The sequence below is a fragment of the Amblyomma americanum genome, chromosome 5 (genome assembly GCF_052857255.1).
Source record: "Amblyomma americanum isolate KBUSLIRL-KWMA chromosome 5, ASM5285725v1, whole genome shotgun sequence".
NCBI lineage: Eukaryota > Metazoa > Arthropoda > Arachnida > Ixodida > Ixodidae > Amblyomma > Amblyomma americanum.
Genome location: NC_135501.1, coordinates 137,470,244 through 137,489,031, shown reverse-complemented (window position 1 = coordinate 137,489,031; position 18,788 = coordinate 137,470,244). Strand labels below are relative to the sequence as shown.

At 47.5% G+C, this 18,788-nt stretch overlaps 2 protein-coding genes across 2 annotated transcripts in view; one reads left to right on the top strand and one right to left on the bottom strand.

Moving 5' to 3' along the window:
* The window catches only part of LOC144132753 (uncharacterized), a 344,373-nt gene that overhangs the window by 154,548 nt on the left and 171,037 nt on the right, over positions 1-18,788 (top strand). The window lies entirely within an intron of this gene.
* LOC144135073 (uncharacterized) lies at positions 1,869-13,512 on the bottom strand. The gene is made up of 5 exons (XM_077667831.1): positions 13,290-13,512; positions 11,956-12,124; positions 9,794-10,015; positions 6,622-6,960; positions 1,869-2,936 (listed from the first exon to the last, which is right to left on the bottom strand). Exons 1-5 carry the CDS (start codon positions 13,427-13,429, stop codon positions 2,442-2,444), a joined length of 1,365 nt encoding a protein of 454 aa, XP_077523957.1. The 5' UTR covers positions 13,430-13,512; the 3' UTR covers positions 1,869-2,441.

Genomic DNA, 18,788 nt, shown 5'->3' with positions numbered 1-18,788 from the left:
GATTAAAAAGTTTGCAGGCAAAGGGTGAATGCAGCTGGCAAAGGACAGGGTTAATTGTAGAAACATGGGAGGGGCATTTGCCCTGCAGTCGGTGTAGTCAGGCTGATGATGATGTGCATTGCAATAAAAAGCAACATGTGCATAATCATTAAGATGCGCATACGATTGCACGCACATACAGTGCAGTATCAGTACAGTGCCAGTATTATAGCTATGATACATTCGTCGTCATTTTTATTACATTTCGATATTTATCATTTCTGAAGGAAAAACGGAGTACTTGCATAAACAGTACTCCAGTTCGGTTGTTAATTTATGTCGACGCCGGAAAGTATTTAGCATACAGATAACATTTATTCACCGCAATTACCTCCTACACTGACAACAATTAAAAATCTTCGATACCACGTTTTATGATTATTGCTTCTTTTGTTGATAATACCGTAATGTTTTAATTAGTTTAATACTTGTTAATTTATCTCGCTCAGTTAAAACTATACAGCTACATTATCACCTCTCGGTATTGCTACCCTATTGCCTGAATTACTAATGTTAATTGTATATTGTCACTTGATATATGCCGCGCACTTTAGTACATATACTAAATTGCCTATCGCTGATTGCGGATAATTTTTGTACCTTTTCATTACCGTGCTTCCAATCCTACGCACGGGATGTAATCATCTGTAGGTAACACTGACTCTACATGGAGTCTCACATCCTTCAACAGATACAACTCAGCACACTTGTCACACCTGCACGGCTTTATCGCGATCCTTCATGTCCCAACTATACCCTGCCCCTCATGCCAACCTTTCCCACTGTTTATTCTCCTGGCCGATTGCTTTTCAATAGGGTTTCTTTACCATCCTCTCCCACACTGTGTCGGGACCTGGCTGGACTGGCTTGGAGCTGAAGGTGAAGACGAACAGCGCCTGCTCGTGCAGCAGGCCGCCGACGTCTTAGGCGCCCAAGTGTTGTGCCCGAATAAAGTCTCGTACCACTAACGTTACTTCAACTATATATCTATACCGCTTTCAACGAACTGAAGTAGTGTTACAAGTGGGCAGGGGTCCTTCGGGGATGTCACCTTATAGCGAGTAAAAAAACGGTAAAGAAGTTTGGCGCCCGAGTAATTGCGCTCTCCGGTGGAGTGGTGATATCGGCTGTCGATGATTCCGCTTATTTTTTTTTTGTCGTATTACACACAGGCGTGCAGAGTGGCCCCTCAACATTATCACGGTTCTCTAAAAATTTTCACATGTCTGTCACAAAATATGTAGTTGCTCTTAAGACTTTGCGAAGCCCGTGTTGAAACGGATCGCGTTGAATGAGCATGTCGTCTTTTTCGACGAATATTCTATCAGGAAAGCGTTTATGCTTTTCTCTGTCCCAAATTGTACAACATTTAATCGCTTGAAATCCACGAATTCAGAAAGCGTTTATGCTTTTCTCTGTCCCAAATTGTACAACATTTAATCGCTTGAAATCCAAGAATTCCGAATATATATAGTCCAGCCTCGTTATAACGAAACTGTTTTTAATTAAATATTGGACATAACGAAGGAATGACGATTCCCCCTGGAAGCTCGGTCAACACGGGCGAACGAAGTAATCGCCGAGGGGGGGGGGGGGGGATGCACAGCTGAACTTCGTTATAACGAAGTTCAGCTGTGTAACCCGGGTTACTGCAGGCTACGTATACGATTTGTATGATGGGGCCGCGCCTGTAGTCTGTCGTCGACTAGTCAGGCCGCGCCTCGGCAACAGGCCATTGTCCTGTGGAGCTCATTTTTTCGACGAGCTTAACGACTTAACTTATTATGTGACAAGAGCAGATGCATTGCTTTTACTTGGCATTTACCGCTCCATGTGGTTGCGCATTTGTACGCGTTGTCGCTATAGCGATCACCGTGCATTAGTAACGCTTTCCATCGTTCTCTGTTGCCGTGTAGCGCTTGGGTCCGCATCTATAATTTGCCGGCTTCCACGTCATGAATGACGCGTCCGTCATCACTTTGCAATCAGAAACCTGCTAGTTATCACGCGAATTTCTTTGGCCATCTTATCTGCCGAAACTGCGTATACCGTCGCTCACCTCGTAATCTTTATGAAATATTAACATATACAGTTGCCTTACACCTATATCGCTATCACCCCGTGGGGAATTTGTTGAGGACCCGGGCCACCTCCATCATCAGGTTATAGAGACGACACTTTGGCATCATGTCCACGTCAGATGGCGTCCCGCCAGATAGTATCCCGTCACATAGGGTCAGATAGGGTGGGGTCACATCAGGTGATGTCACGTTTGGTGGGGTCACGTCAGGTGGGATCCCGTCATGTTGGGTCACGTCTGATGGGGTCACGTCATATGGAGACCGGTCAGATAGGGTCACGTCAGTTGGGGTCCGCCCAGACAGGGGTCACGTCAGAGGGCGTCACAAGAAGTACCTCTGGAGGTCGTCGTCTTTCGCCTTGGGCGCGACGTTCCTGACGAGGCCGACCATGAGCAAGAGGTCCTCCTTGAGCACGACGAACATGAAGGGCCTGTCGACCGTGAAGCGCACGGGCTCGTTGGCCGGAATGGTCGAGCACAGCGAGAGAAGCGTCGAGAAACCCGGGGGCGACCTGCCGCCGCGCGTGGTCAGGTCCAGGGTCGCCTTGTGGAACAGGCCGTCCACCCAGAGGTCGTCCGCGTAGCTGAAGGCCTTGCTGACGTCGCTGGACCCGACGGTGGTGGTGCTTGGCGTGGCGCGCGTTTCCGTGCCGGCCGTCTGGTTTGGCTTGTCCGCGCCCTTGTTGGTGGCTTGGTTGTCGGCACCGAGCGGTTTCGACTCCGACCCTGGACTGGCTTCGTTAGGAGCCGGCGGACGCTTCCGGTTGACGCTTTTGAGGGACTTGCGCACGTCGATGGTCGGGGACTCGAGCATGACCTGCGAGGACAGACGTTGCTTGGCAGTTGCATGCTACCAGCGAAGGGAAAATTTTCTAACGAATTAGTTTCTAGCAGGTAGCCTTTTGTTTTCCGCGTAACGAATCATTACTAATAGTGGACAAAATGAAAGTGCCTAAACGTTTTTTCCGTTTCGTTAGTATACATTTCCGGCGGTCAGTTCCTTTCCTTTTTGTCCCTCTTTGTCGCAGTGGTGCAGAGCGATCAGTCGTGGTATTGCCCATCGCCTTTCATTTCTTAGTCGGACAGATTAAGATGAGCTCTAACTTCTTTAATTGTGCAGTCGTTCAAAATATACGAAACAATGGAGCCATATATATATATATATATATATATATATATATATATATATATATATATATATATATATATATATATATATATATATATATATATATATATTAAGGAAGCCAACAGTCACGGAAACCAAGGGGCATAGGGGAATGTTTTTAATTTTTTTTTATTTGTAGTGCCAATCAATCGGTTTAAAGAAAATTACTTATAAAGCAGCAGAAAAAACAACCATGCCGCCGGTGGGATCCCAACCCACGACCTCCGAATATCGCGTCCGGTGCTCTTACCAACTGAGCTACGGCGACGGCTGTCCAATCTGCTGCTTTCATGGGTATTTATGTTTACTGCGTCTAAGCGAACCTTGAGAGTGTTCACCAGCGCCATCCTCGACCTTAGCGGTGGACGTAGCACGTCCTGTTATACCGCGAGTGTGACGTAGAACATCATCTAACGGCGAGGGCGGAAACTGTGCGAGAGCCCTCTTATGCTACATATGGCAACAAGACTGCCAGAACCGAGACCCCCGTTAAGCTATTAGCAGACAAGGTAAAGGAAAAATGAGGGGCTCGTTTGACAAACATATTAAGGAAGCCAACAGTCACGGAAACCAAGGGGCATAGGGGAATGTTTTTAATTTTTTTTTATTTGTAGTGCCAATCAATCGGTTTAATATATATATATATATATATATATATATATATATATATATATATATATATATATATATATATATATATATATATATATATATATATATATATATATATATATATATATATATACGTGTGTGTGTGTGTCGCCCCAAACTTCCCTAACGCGTGACAGATTATTGTATACATGTAGAGCGGACACAGAAGGATGTTTTTGTTAGTCACACACCCACCGTGAAGAAGCTTTGATCTGGAAAATTTCACGTCACTTTTTTTTTAGGGCGTTAGCTCTACTGGTCGCGATTCGAGCCTCCGAGTTATGCTGATTCCACGGACAGAATCCGAGATGGCGGCCCCCAAGTGGTTGCCGTGGTAACCAAGATGGTTACATAATGAAATAAAATAATGGGCGGCAGCGTGATGACCCAGCACCGCAACTCGAAACGAAACTATGTCAATCCGGTAAAAATATCCCTGTCTGGCAGGCGTCGAAGTCGGGCTACTTGGTCCCGACATTCGTGTAAAACCGTTTGCCGCAGAATGTTCTGCAGGGATGGAGTCGTACAATTCGTTTCGTGCAGCATATGCTTACTAGTTAAGTTAGAGCCTACCTTGCGACAGGTATTCGTACCGGTGACCTGTGCACACCCAATTCTTCGTCTTCAAGAATCTTCATATGAACACTGCGGCTCAACAATATGTCACCGAGTGTTCGGGGTGGTGGCATACGATTTCGCGTTTCGTGCAGCATAAACTTGCTCGCGGCAGGGATTCGAACCGGCTACCTATGTTAGGTGTGTTAACGCTTGATATTCGATCGCTGCCTCAGCGTCGGCTTTTTTTTTTTCTTGAGTGGCGTCGGAATGGTTTTAACCTGGACCGGTCCTGGTCGCGTGACTCAACATCCGCAATCTGTTTCCCGGAAAGCGCTTGTGTACACAGCCTTACGCACCATATCCCCGCTACGGCGCTTATCACCTTCGCGTTATCAGCGGAATGCGGAACAGTGCAGTGTGTCATCAACAGACCGCAGTTTCTGACGCTGGGGTGGGGACACCACGTGTTTTCATCATATGGTGTACTCGTGCCGTCGCCCATTGCAGGTGACGTACAAGCCCAACGATGGGCATTTCGTGACGGTAGCGTGGATAATCCAAATCAACTTAATAGCTTTCCCATCAAAGCTTGTACCGAGCATTAAAAGAAAAAAAAAGCTAAAATTTGGGGCTATCAATTTGATTGAAGGCTGAACTCCATGTACGCGAAAACTCACGCGACAGCGAAGGCGACAAGCGACGAGCGGCGCTGTCGCGCGAAACGTTTTGCCCGTGTCGCTTGCCTCGTCGCCCGGAAGTCCCCCGTGATTAGCCATTCAGACCCACACAAGCCGTTTCCGGTTTTCCATGTTGCTTCTCCTCCGAGATCTGTCTTCGCCTCAACAAGCGCGTCGTCTTGTTCATCGCCACCGTAGAGAATATTTACTTTGCTGTAGATATATGAAGCACACCCGTAACATTTCAATAATGAGAACACTGCTTGTCTCTTACGGAGGGCAAACACCATTTGGAGCGGGCTATACTAGCGGGCGTACTGCAGGGAGAGATGCGTGTCGAGCCGCGGGTATACCGGCGCTCGATGCACCTTGCCGCTGCGCTCCAACTGTTTATATATATATATAGAATCACTCGCGGCGCGTATTCTCACTTGCGTATTATACTTTGCTCGCTTACAAGCAGATTGTGGCGACAGTTTACGGTAGTTTTTACTAAGCCGGAGTGCACAGGCACCGAACGGTTTTGTGATATACCTTCGTCTCGGCAAGCACGTCGGCTTGGTCGTCGCCACTGCCACTACACCGTAGAGAATATGTTGCCCTGGCTATGAGGCACACCCGCGAATTTTAAGGTGTAAGCCTTTCGTGGCTCAGGATTGGCGCGGACGAGAGTCGTAGACTGAGGTTGTGGACGGAAGTTGTCCGCACGAACTGTCAATCCTAAGTTATAAAATAAAATGTAATAGTTGGTTAAGCAACAGTTCATAAAACTTGTATGTGAATAAAAAAGAATAAAATAAAAAGTAAGAAATAAGAAGAAATAAAATAAAATGAATGAAAAGAAAACAAAGAAAGCAAAAATATAAATTAATTAAAATTTTAAAAAGGAAAAATGTAGGGAGAAAAAGAAGAAAGGGAAAGGCTTTCGCATTTCCACTCAGAAGCAGACGTAAGTGCAAACCTGTAATTTTTTAAGAGCGAGAACAGAGAACAAACAGGTTATGGGCGTGTTTACTAATTAGTAGCTCGGGTGCGCAGGCACCGAGACCGCTGTGCACGTCGCCTGCAGCCACCTTCGCTTGCCCTACCTCTCTCCGTTTCCTTACTCCGTTAAGATGCCCATTTGGAGGACCAGCTGTGTCAATAGCCATCGATGTGACGTCACAACACAGGGCATCTTCTAGAGAGCGCGCGAGTTTCCGGTTGCCACATACTGTGCCGTTTCATAACGAGGAGGACGTGACGGAATAAACTGTGACATTTGTCAGCAATATTATACGTCTTATGCAGCCGAACAAGCGCCGAAAAAGCTGCAAAAGACGAGTGTTACTGCGCAGGAAATTGTTCCCTCTGAGGGACTAAGATCTGTGGCAGCGCACAGTGACTATAACCCTCGTGTCACGTTTATTTTATGGCTTAGTATTAAGCGCGCCGAGAGTGCCGCCCACCTTGGGCAGGGTGACGGTGACGTCGGTGGTCCAGGCGAGCCTGTCCAGGACTGCGCGCACGTCCGCCCAACGGGCCAGCGCCGGCAGCACGTCCTTCTCCAGTCCCCCCTGGCGCAGGGCGGGCAGGAAGAGGGCCATCTGCGAGGCCGGGCAGTCGTAGGGCAGGCGGACACAGGCGAAGCGCGGCTCGCGCAGGTAGGGCAGCTCGTTGCTCGTCTGCGTCATCATGGGCACCAGGATGCCCCGGTCGGGCTCCGCGTAGAAGGGCTGCTCGCCCGCCCGACGGAACGCCTCCTCCCAGCGGCTGTGCAGGTACACCACGTTCACCAGGCACGAGCCCTGGGTGGAGGTTCTTTTTGATCTCCGTGGTCTATTAATACGCTGCAGCCACTCGGATATCCCCCGCAGATCTAACCTCGAGACTATGGCCGCCAGGCTCGTCGTGCCCTGTGTTGTTGGAGCCATTGAGATTAGCTGGGGCCGCCCCGGTGGCTCAGTGGTTATGGTGCTCGGCTGCTGACCAGAAAGACACGAGTTCGATCCGGGCCGCGGCGGCCGAAGTCCTATGGAGGCGAATTTGTGTATTGTGGCATGTCAGTGCACGTTAAAGAACCCCGGGTGGTCGAGATTTCCGGAGCCCTTCGCTACGGCGTCCCTCATAGCCTGAGTAACTTTGAGACGCTAGACCCTCATAAGCCGAACCAAACTAAACCGAACCATATTGGCTGGATCAACAACTAACTGCACTGGAGGATGCATGGGCCTCTCCAGTTGGTCTCCGATTCCAACATCACTGGCAGACACCTGTATCCCTGAAAACTATCTAATAATCATTAAACCTCCTTTGATTAAACCTTACTTTCAACCTTATTACTCTGCCGTCCACTGCAACATATTCTTTTAAGTCGTCTCTGTTGCTCAAGAAGTACGTCATTGGTTATTGGTTGCCTTGATCACGTGCCTTGCTCAAGCTCGTTTCCTCGTAAGGATTTTAGCTGGAATGTCCTAAACATGTGTGTTCCTTGATCTACGCTAAGCACGACTTCACACGTAATTACGAAACTAGGGTATGGCTTTCGGGAGATTAGTTAGGGACTAAGAATTGAGTTTTTCTAGACTTCACTGCTGATATGTTCTTGTTGAAGCTTTCGCAAGCGCGTAGCACACAGATATCTGCTTTATACTAGGTTCAAAACTGGTTTTATCCTTACATCAATAGCGCGCCGCGACAGCGAACGGATATGCTCATGGCTAGCAAATTATTAATAATGGAAACAGATGTTGAGCTGTTTCTGAGGAGCGTCAGAAGTCGCTTTAAATGGACACTGAAAAAAAAAAACAGCTTCAGAAATTTTCGTTCCCAGTAAAACTTCATTACACGGCCGTTTCTGGATACCTTCATGTTTGTCCGCCAGAAAAATTCGAATTTATTGTTGAAGAAAATTGAATTGCAAAAAATTGAACTTTTTCTCCTCCGCTCGATTCAATCTCGTGACGTCAAGGACGAAGAAAACTACGTGATCACCGTTTGGGAGTCACCGTACGTGTAGGCTAGCCTCAGAGATCCGCGAACAAGAAACTTTCATGACGTCACCGTAGTCTGCTTGCGAAAACTGGCAGTCGCGGCGGTATACCCATACTTATTTCTGTTTGTCAATGCGTTAGCATTAGAGCGCCCATTATCGCAGAAAGTGTCCGGCGTTGGCGTGTGAAGCCTCGCTAGGCAGGAGGTAGATTGGAGAGGTGAAAATTCCCCTCTCCACTCTAAGGGGGAGCTGAAAGGGAGAGGAAAGAGGAAGCGAGGTAGGAGGCGACGGGTGGTGAGAGGGACACCGCGGTCGCCAATCAAAGTCGAGGGGCGAGAAGAGTGGAGAGGGGGTGCGGCGTGCCAGACCAATGCTCATACATACTCTACCACAGGAGTCGCATTGATTGCTAGCGATTCCTTTCTCTAGCCTACATCTTTTTCGTTAGGGTGCGGTAATCCATAGATGCAGGCCAATTTCGGTTTGTCCTCGGCGCCATTTTTTTATTTCCATTGAAACAAATATTTTACTGTCTAAATTTTATATTACGGCCTAAAGAAACACAATTTGTTACTTTCCAGCAAGCAGCAGCAGTTAAGTGTTTACAAGGATATGCGCGAATTGCCCTAATTGATCGAAATAGCAACGAAGTAATTCCATGACTTGTCAGGTAAACACACGAGGGGCCGAGGAATCAGTTTCTGTTTCGAAGATACACCTAACTCTTGTATGTGCGGAATAGAATTATGCTATTCCTGGCGACAACATATGTGTGCATAAAAGCGATGGACGGCTTGCCTATACCAGCTAGCTAATTTGTGAAATATCATTTTACGCGTTCGATACATGAAAAAATGGAGGGGGCACATAAGCCCTTGATTAAGGCTATGATGCGTAATGTGTTACTCCCCGTATGTGTAGAATTGGTCGTTCTCTATTTTGCATTCATAGATTCCTGGGGGTCCGCATATACCCCTCCTGGCGCAGTGGTGCAGCGGTTAAGCGATGCGCCACTGCCCTGCGATGGCTGCAGGTGCTCCCAGCGCTGGGCCTTCTGCGGCCAAAGTTGCTCTTCCCGAGCGACCAATTGTTACTGTGACTGCCACCTGCCACATTGGGCAGTTCGCTCACTCTCCGGTGGCCAGGTTGCGAAGACGCTGCAAGGTCACGTGACCTATGTTGCCCACCTGCCTTCTAGAGGTTGCTTGTCTGGGCACCACCTGCCAGTGGCATTCCCGTGATTTTTCGCTCACAACGCCGACACTGGATTTCCTGTTGAACGGGCCCTTTAACACTATCGCGTTAATAAAAAAAGAAACATCCTATTCGCGAGATGAAAGATGCTAAATTCACCTGACACACACACACACACACACACACGCACGCACGCACACGCACACACACACACACACACACACACACACACACACACACACACACACACACACACACACACACACACACACACACACACACACACACACACACACACACACACACACACACACACACACACACACACACACACACACACACACACTCAGAAAAAACTGCGAGTTCGCTTTGTACACACACTCGTGCAGTACAAAGCGCCTGACATGGTTAAGCAGAAGATCGCTGAAGCCAATTCTATGCCACGTGTGTACCTGAGGTTGTGGCAGCGGCCTCGTCTTCTGCTCGAACGGTGTACGCTGAGCGGACTGGTCGGCCGATTTCGGGACCCCGGCGGTGTCTGCTTCCGGTCGCGAGTCCTCCGTGCCGAAGACGCTCGTCACGGCACCTTCCGTTAATTCGGAAGCCCAGCTGTTGGTCGAGTCGCTGATGTCCCTGGCGGCTGCGCTGTGGGATGACGCGTCCGTCCGTCGAACCTGCGAGGGCAGCAGGGAACGTCACTTGCGACACAGGTGGCCATGATGGGAAGCTTAACGTGGCAGACGAAGATTCTGTTCGAGAGAGAGAGAGAGAGACCACGAGAGGGACCTCCAAAAAAATATTTGATTTGGTTTGTTATAGTAAGCTCAGTACTAAACTTGGCCCAAGCCTTTTTCAAGGGAACTCACGGTGTCCGACTACTAGGCTGGATTAAGGACTGCTTATGATTAAGATCACAGTTTGTCACGTTTAATCAGTCTCAATCTACGTCTGTCTCTGCAACATCTGGCGTTCCGCAGGGATCAGTACTAGAGCCACTTTTATTTTTCGTTTACATTAATGACGTCGCCCAGGTAACTGATAACACATCTGTTAACATCCGTTTATATGCATATGACTGCGTGCTGTATTCATATGTAAAAATGCATGTGACCAGCTCAAATTAAATATGTTTTCTTCATTCTGTGCTTGGAGCAACACATGGCAGATGGAGATAAATTTTAGCAATACTGTGCCGATGACATTCACTAATAAGAAAAATCCTTTTTGTTTTTCGTATACTAACCACGCACATCAACTAACGAACCTAAAGGGGTTCGGGTATCTAGGTGTAACGTTCTGTTCAAACTTTAATTGGTCTAAACACGTAGATTTAACTTGTGTCAAGGCTATCAAGAAATTCGGGTTTTTAAAACTTGCGTTAAAAGTTGCGACCAAAACTGTGAGCTGACGGCGTACAAATCTCTAGTAAAGCCTCTGCTTGAATACGTATGCCTCGGCGGTCTGGTCACCGCACTTCGCTAAAGACGTCGCTAAACTTGAAAATATGCAGAAAAAAGCACTACGATTTATATGTAAGCGTCATTAACGCCACTTCTCTCCCACAGTTCTCGTCCGCACCTTATCAGTTGACACACTTCAAAACAGACGCATCTGTGATCGCATTATCCTTCTTCACAACAAGCGTACTTATATTGATTTCTTTCGCCAGTTCATCGCGTGTCACTCGCCGCACCAACCCGCTTAACATCGTGCCGTTTATGCCGTTTTTGGACTGCTTTAAATTTTCATTTTTTCCTTTCACAGTGGAATTATGGAACGATTTGGATGGCACATTGTCAGATATCTGTTAATCACTTTGTGCGAGAATTACCTACCCATGTATCTTTTTATTTATACTGTACTGGAGTTCGGGTTATGGGGTTTAATGTCCCTAAGCGGCTCAGGCTATGAGGGACGCTATTGATACTGTACTGTATTCTGTGTAAATTTTTGGATTAATAATTTAGTTTCATGTGAAACTTTCTGTACCACTCCCGCAGTGTCCCTATTCATGGGATAGCAGTATGTGTAAGTGAATGAATGAATGAATGAATGAATGAATGAATGAATGAATGAATGAATGAATGAATGAATGAATGAATGAATGAATGAATGAACAAACGGAGTTCCCATTTAGCCGAGTGTCAGTAAGATTCTATTCGACTCACACTTGCGATGATTAAATGGGAGTTTCGCTTTTTCGAGCTAGGTTCAGGCGTATTGTAACGAACTTTTTATTCTATTTTTGTTGTTAATAAAATGCCCCTAAAGGTCCACGAAGGTCGGTATTACTTAGAGGGGGGGGGGGGGGGGGGGGGGCAATTACTTCAACATTGAATGTCTATTTTTCTCTCTGGTATCCGTGTGGCAGTTTCATACATGTGCAAATCGATTTTAGGTTTGGCTTGGTTGTACGGCAGGGTGTAGTTTATAGTATTTTCTCTGACCGAAACTTCTTCAAAGGAAGTTGAACTGGAAACAGCGCACTTGCAAGGAGGCCCACGGCTACACTTTTCACAAGAGCAGCGCAACCTCGACGAGTTTCTCAGCACACAGCTACAAACACGTTGAGGGACATGCACTGTGGTGGATGAGGCGAGAAGCGCGTGCGTACCTTTCCCCCGAGGCTACCCTCGAAGACCGTCAGGTAGTCCTCGGCGAGAGCGGTGTTGGCGTGCAGCAGGTTCCCCATCCGGACGGCGTCGCAGAGCCGTAGACTCTGAACGCACTCCGCCAGGCCTTCCAGGTCGCCTGGCCGGGGGCCCGCCTTGATGGTGCCCGGTCTGCGGTACACGGCGCACGCAGGGTTCATCTGTTCATAATTGTTCATCTCTTCTATTCAACAATGGGTTCACCTGTTCATTGTCTCTGCGCACCAAAGCACTAAATGTTAGAAATTAGTATTCGCATATTCAGCCATGAAAATCAAGGACTGAGCCTCACTTGCGACGATCTGTCCAGGAACGACCTGACGACAAAATTGAGGGGCGGCGCTAAGAAGAGGCGCCAGTTTTCCATCCTCGGTGATGCTATGAGAAATAAACAGGCTTGTGAAGGACGTGTAGTGCGCAGTACGGATAATCGTTGTCCTGCTGGACAGACCGAGTGGTATACACTGGGAGAAAGGAAACGCTGTTGATGGCGGAGACCGAAGATTGAGACATACGAACAGTCGCAAGGACAGGAGTACAGTTGGAGACTATACTGGGCGAATTCGCTAAGTGGAAACAAAGAAAAAAATTCTGTAAATATAGGAAATTTAGTTTTCTTTGCATACGTTGTTCAACTTCTGTAAGATAAATGTGACTTCCGTACTGCTGATTTAGTCTCGTTTTTTTTTTTTGCAATTACTGCTTGTGTGCATTATTTGTGAAGAGTTTCAGTAACGTAGCGTTGTTTATATAAACTATCGCTGTACGCAATATTACACTTTCTAACAGTATCACCCACCTTCTCTGATGGGGAAGTGAGAAAATGGGGAGAGGGCAAAGTAATTTTCATGTCGCCAGTGACAACTTCAGCTCTTCAGCAGATGCAACTTCAGCAACTTCAGCAGCTTTAGACGCAGCAAAGATCAGGCGCTGACTCAGAGCTGTGAATAGCGCGTCAACGTTAGAAGGAGCTTACCCAATATCCGCTGTCGCGGGGACCGTTAGCCGATTGAAAAACTTGGAAACTGATAAATAGATGCAACACTGATGGCACGTTGGCGTATGGCGGCGCAAAATTCTTGGTGCTGCATCACCTGCAGCTGCTCGAGCTACGCCTTTATGGTTGACGTAAGACGCTTTCTCATAGTGCGGCAGCGTTATTTGTCATGTGTGTGAAACTAATATCTGCTCGTACTGAAGTGATGGAAAGTGACAGTAGGCACCATCGTTCGCGTGGTGTTCGCGAAAGGTCCAGGAACTAAGGTGCTCGCACACGCATATAGTATGTGGTATATACCTTGGCCCTTCGGCGGCTGCCAGCGCGGTGGCGATGCCCAGCGGAGAGCAGAGCACGTTCTCCTTGGGGGCGCTGGCGTCCAGGACTGCCCTGAACAGGGCCATGGCCTGCTCGTTGAAGCTGTCCGCGTCCAGGGCCATGGCTGGACGGGCGGGCCCCTGCGGCCAGGGCCCTCCTTCCAGCAGACGGGCAGGGAACAGGGGCGCCTCCCCGCGGGAGCATCCTTCCGTCCCCCTTCTTCTCTGTCTTCCTCTGGCAATACAGCCCTTGCGTACCGACCCGGGGTAATGGCGATGACACGTGGAAGAGAGAGGCTGAAGATGTGGTTGTTGTGTCGTTGAAGAAATTTACGCAATGTCTGGCGCGTGCAGTTCCTTTCTCACAAAAGCACTTGCCCAAACTTCCGGTTCCGCTTCCCAGCTCGTCTCGAAGCTTTATGAATTGTGAATTTGTTTCAAAAGCACTTAAAAATCTAACCCGAGAGATAGCTCACACATAGGCCAGATTCCAAATGATTACATTCTATTAATTCCATGTACAAAAAGAAGGAACATACGAGAGAAAACTTATTTTGAGCTAGGAAATTCGAACTGCTACTTCTGCGCTCAAAACGCGGCGCTATTCCATTGCCACGAATAACCAGTGCGAACAGTTCTCGTATAATTTTACCTAAGGTGCCGCTGCTTGACCGGTAATCGGGATACTGTGCCTTTAAGAGAACGGAATCGTGCCTCGAAGGCACGGCAGTACCGCAACTTCGGGTTCCCGGCAGAGGTATCTGCAACATGCCTGGGGATGGTGGGTTTTCCGCACTGGTGAGGGCTCGGCCCACCCGCGCCTAGACGTGTGTGGTGTTTGGCTGTTTCTGTGAAAAAAATTAACCCATATACTTCATCTCACAAGCTGTTTGCAGCGCCGTGAAAAACAGAGCTGTCTAGTCCATTTAGGGCCAAGGAAGACAAAAAAAGTCCCTCAGATATTTGCGCAGCGTTGCGACTATTTTACAGCGATAGCTGTTAGGCGACCGTCCCTGGCTTTCTCGGCACCCACCGGTTGCGCCGCCGGCCAACCTACGGGTGGCTCTGCTTGGAACAGCCGCCTGCCAGTGCAGGGGTGCATCACTTGACCGCTAAACCAGTGGTCACGTGACTAAATGCCTACACAGCTATCGCTGAATCTCGCGTTGCATAGTCGTAACCGTCCTGTGACTATTTTTCCTGCAATTATTGCAGTGATTCAAAAGATAGCTCGGGATGGTGTAGTACAGCGAGCATTCCATTCGCTGGTTAAATTAGCAAACTCAACGTGAACACAGCACTGCGGAGTCCTGCTGCAAAGTGCTGCGCCGTCGTTCGTAGACAAGGCGTCCGCCGAGTCTGCCCAGTATCCTGCGCGCAGCAGCTGGGTACTGGTGCTCTTTTCTTCCCAGAGATGGCGCCACCAGTCGCGGGGATAAGGTAGCGGAGCATCCACATAACTGCAGCGTAAAAAAAATTACGAGCACAAAAAAGGGGAGAACCACATACGACACGGACAAAAGCTGCACTCACAACTGATTTTATTTCGCCAGGAATGGGAAATATAAAGGTTCCGCCGCGGATGTGCGCGCAGCAAGTACACGTACCTCGATCACAAAAACAAAAAAAAAAACAAAAAAAAACAAATCCAAAAAACTAAAAACAAAACTTTATCACACCGTGAAACCCATCTTATCGCCTGGCAGAGAAAAGGTCACATTCCGCTTTATACAGATGAACAGAAGTATCGCTTACGCAAAAAACGCCCTTTTTCTTTATATGGTAAGCTTCGAGTTTTGCGTAAGCGATACTTCTGTTCATCTGTATAAAGCAGAATGTGACCTTTTCTCTGCCAGGCGATAAGATGGGTTTCACGGTGTGATAAAGTTTTGTTTTTAGTTTTTTGGATTTGGTTTTTTTTGTTTTTTTGGTTTTTTGGTTTTTGTGATCGAGGTACGTGTACTTGCTGCGCGCGCATCCGCGGCGGAACCTTTTTATTTCCCATTCCTGGTGAAATAAAATCAGTTGTGAGTGCAGCTTTTGTCCGTGTCGTATGTGTTTCTCCCCTTTTGGTGCTCGTAAATTTTTTTACGCTGCAGTTATGTGGAAGCAAAGTAACCAACTTGCCCAAAAGCTCGTTTTACTAAAGTAGCGGAGCAACACGTTTTGTAGCTTCCTCCTGGCTGTCCTGTTCAATCTTTGTTTAAATTTTCCTCTCCAGGCCTGCTTTGCTTTCCCAGAGCTGTAGGAGCCTGTTGTCTACAACTTAAATTTCCGCCTCTTGAGGTATTTCCTTGTACCTCCTTTGTATCTTCGCGTAGTCTTATCGCCAATCTCTCTTTGTCTGTGATCCCGCTTTCTTTCGTTTCCTTTCGTATTGCCCTAAAGGTATATCCCATTCAATTATTGCTATTTTATTCTGTTTTCTCCTCTGTGGACCCACTGTACCGCTGTCTCAGTGACGTAGTGGTCGCTTCCTAGATTTTCTTTAGTGTTGCACAACGCGGCGTTCCGTCCCCCACTAAGAGAGGTTAGGTCCGGGAAGGTGTACCCATTCATTTGGAAAGCTACGGTGGACCCTGCCTGATTTTCTGATCTGTCGTTCTTGACAAACCGACGATGTGAATGCCCTGTGGAAAAAGAAACCGGAAACTACAACAAGAAACAAACCTGTCGTATAGTGGGACCTTCTCGTCTTGTATTGTTCTGTCGTTTGTAGCATTCTCGTTTGTAGTATTGTGGCGTTTGTAGTATTTGTGTTGTTTGTAGCATTTTTGTCGTTTGCAGCAGTATGTAGCCCACAAAATCCTGTTGCGCACTGTCTCTCGTCCTCCTGTCACCTTGTGTTCAGTGCTGTTGGGCCATGCATCTTAATATGGTAGGATTTAGGGTGTTGTCTCACCTTGAATAGTAGAACCTTAATATTAGAAAATTGGTTGCGTTCTCGCCTTTCTCTTATAGTCCCGCTCTGGCCACAGTGGGAACGCAAGGAGTTTTTTCAGCACCCTGCTGTAAGCTCACGCAGTGTCCCCTATGTGCTTTCTTTAAGAAGTAGCTGTATATAATCCTGTAACCAGGATTTTGAATTTTTGTCTGCGATCATTTACAGGAGCTTGATCATCGTCATCATCTTCGTCATCAGCCTAACTAACCCACTGTAGCACAAAGGGCTCTCCTTGATATATTAATTTGGGTTCCAAAATAAGGCTGAAATAAATTTTGTTGCGTTCCCTTTGTGTGTGTGTGTGTGTGTGTGTGTGTGTGTGTGTGTGTGTGTGTGTGTGTGTGTGTGTGTGTGTGTGTGTGTGTGTGTGTGTGTGTGTGTGTGTGTGTGTGTGTGTGTGTGTGTGTGTGTGTGTGTGTGTGTGTGTGTGTGTGTGTGTGTGTGTGTGTGTGTGTGTGTGTGTGTGGAATGTCTGGATAAAATTGCGAAATTTCTGAAGTACAGAGGAAAATTAGAAGCCCCTCTTCGTTGTTGGTTGCGCTGTTGCACTACGCCTGCTAATATGCGGTTTCGTTTTGTTTTTAAGAGCGTTAGCTTACTCATCACGTTTCGTGATTTCGTGGGGTCTGCTACCGCCCTGGGATCACAGCGCCATCTGTGGCAGCAATTAGAAAACAGCACATCTCTCATTGAGACTTGTAGCGCCATCTACAATAGCATTGTAGAAACAACCACCTGCCGCGGGCCACTGATGACGTCACGGCCCAATATGGTGGATAGGGGTGGAGCTATGTGGCCGCCAAGATGGCGACCATTAAAATTTGTTGTGCCTTCCCATCCCTCTCCTCCCCCCCCCCCCCCCCAAGAAAAAAAAATATCCTATAACGGGAGGAAAACTGTCCAGTCACGGGACCGCTATATGTGTATACATTAGCTGATGCTGGCGACGACAGGAAAAATGAAAAGGAAAGAGCACGCGGGCCTGCCCTCTGGCTCAAGCCTAGCCACTACCGCTGCCACGTGCCGAAAGTAGGAGAGTTCAGGATTGGAGAGTAAAATATAAAGATTAGACGCGCGCTAATGTGCCCTGGGCCGATCGCGGAGGCAGTGCAATACCGGGCCGACCCGTGCGTCAAGCACTCCGCTGTGTTTCAAAAAATAGGTTCAATATCTTGGGTCCCATGGCATCCGTATCAGATACTGAACCAGACGTAGCCAGACTGCATACATTCGTTCCGCTATAAATACTCCGACAACTAGGGGCACCCATCCGGGGACAGTTGTGTACCGAATATGGTAGGCAAAAAAACCCCCCTATGGGTTGTGGTATAGAAATAAAATCACAATTAAATAATAGGTGCACATTGTATACATGCTATTACTAATTGAAGCGTTACCATATCGCGCTGCAAACCGAATTCTTGGCCCCCCTTGACCCCCCAAACGAAGCAAGTTCCGTCTGGAACGTATCTGGAGAGGGTGTAACTGGACAACGGGCGCGTGCTTCTTCGCTTTCTTCGTCTAGTAAACCAAACAGCTAACGCTCGTTACTTCAACGTCTTCCAGACGGTGGCGGCCTTTCTTTTTTTTTTCTCTCACCGCCACCAAACGACTTACGCACATTGTAACTCCCGGTTTTCTGAAAGCTCCTCAACAGGCAGATATTCCCTCACCTTTCTTTGTATTCTTTTCTTTTGGGTTTTGCCTATTAAAGGGACTTGAAAATGAGGGGAAGGTGTGACTTTTCCTGCACTGACTACGCGACGGAATAATTTCTAAATGTAGCCGAGAAACAACTTTATCCGAGCCCAAACATTTTTGCACACAGCTTCGACGCCTGCGATTCTGCTACCCAATAACATATTAGGCAAATTTTCTCATCCCGACTCTCGGGAGGATAATATGTCGATCACCGGCTCATGTGTCATGGTTCAGTGCTCCATTCTCTTTGGTTGGAAAGTTCCTTTCCCGGAGGTGACGACGTCACAGTTTTACGCTGCTACACAAACTTTCTCTATTACTGTTCACATCAGCCCACATTAGTTGGATGCAACTTAAGTCTGCAGTGAAGCTCCGCCCACATTTACGACCGGCGCACAAAATTCCTCCGCGACAAAAAAGTAGTCCGTTGTTAACACTTTCTTTGTTGGCTGAACAAGAAGCCAATCACGAGAAAAAGTCATAAGCTCTAGAATTTTTATAACTGGCTTGTTTAGTGAATCCAAACATTAAACGGCTGATTGCTTACTTTTGTGGCATGACTATCGGAGTGATACAGTACGCCGCGGATCGTGGCCCGGTGTTAACTGCTTTTTTTTAGTTTTATTCTGTTGTAGATATGCTGCTAATACATAATCTGTCACTATACCACAGCGTGCGCCCTGGAAAACCCCCCAGATGCAGCCATCGCTGCGAAAGAAAACGGAAGCTTTTTGTAGCTGCGCCGCTATAGGGCCAATAGACAGATGGCGAGATAGCGGGAGGATTTATCCTCCAGGAAAAGAGAAGGAAGAAAAGAAATGAGGCCCGGCTCAGCGC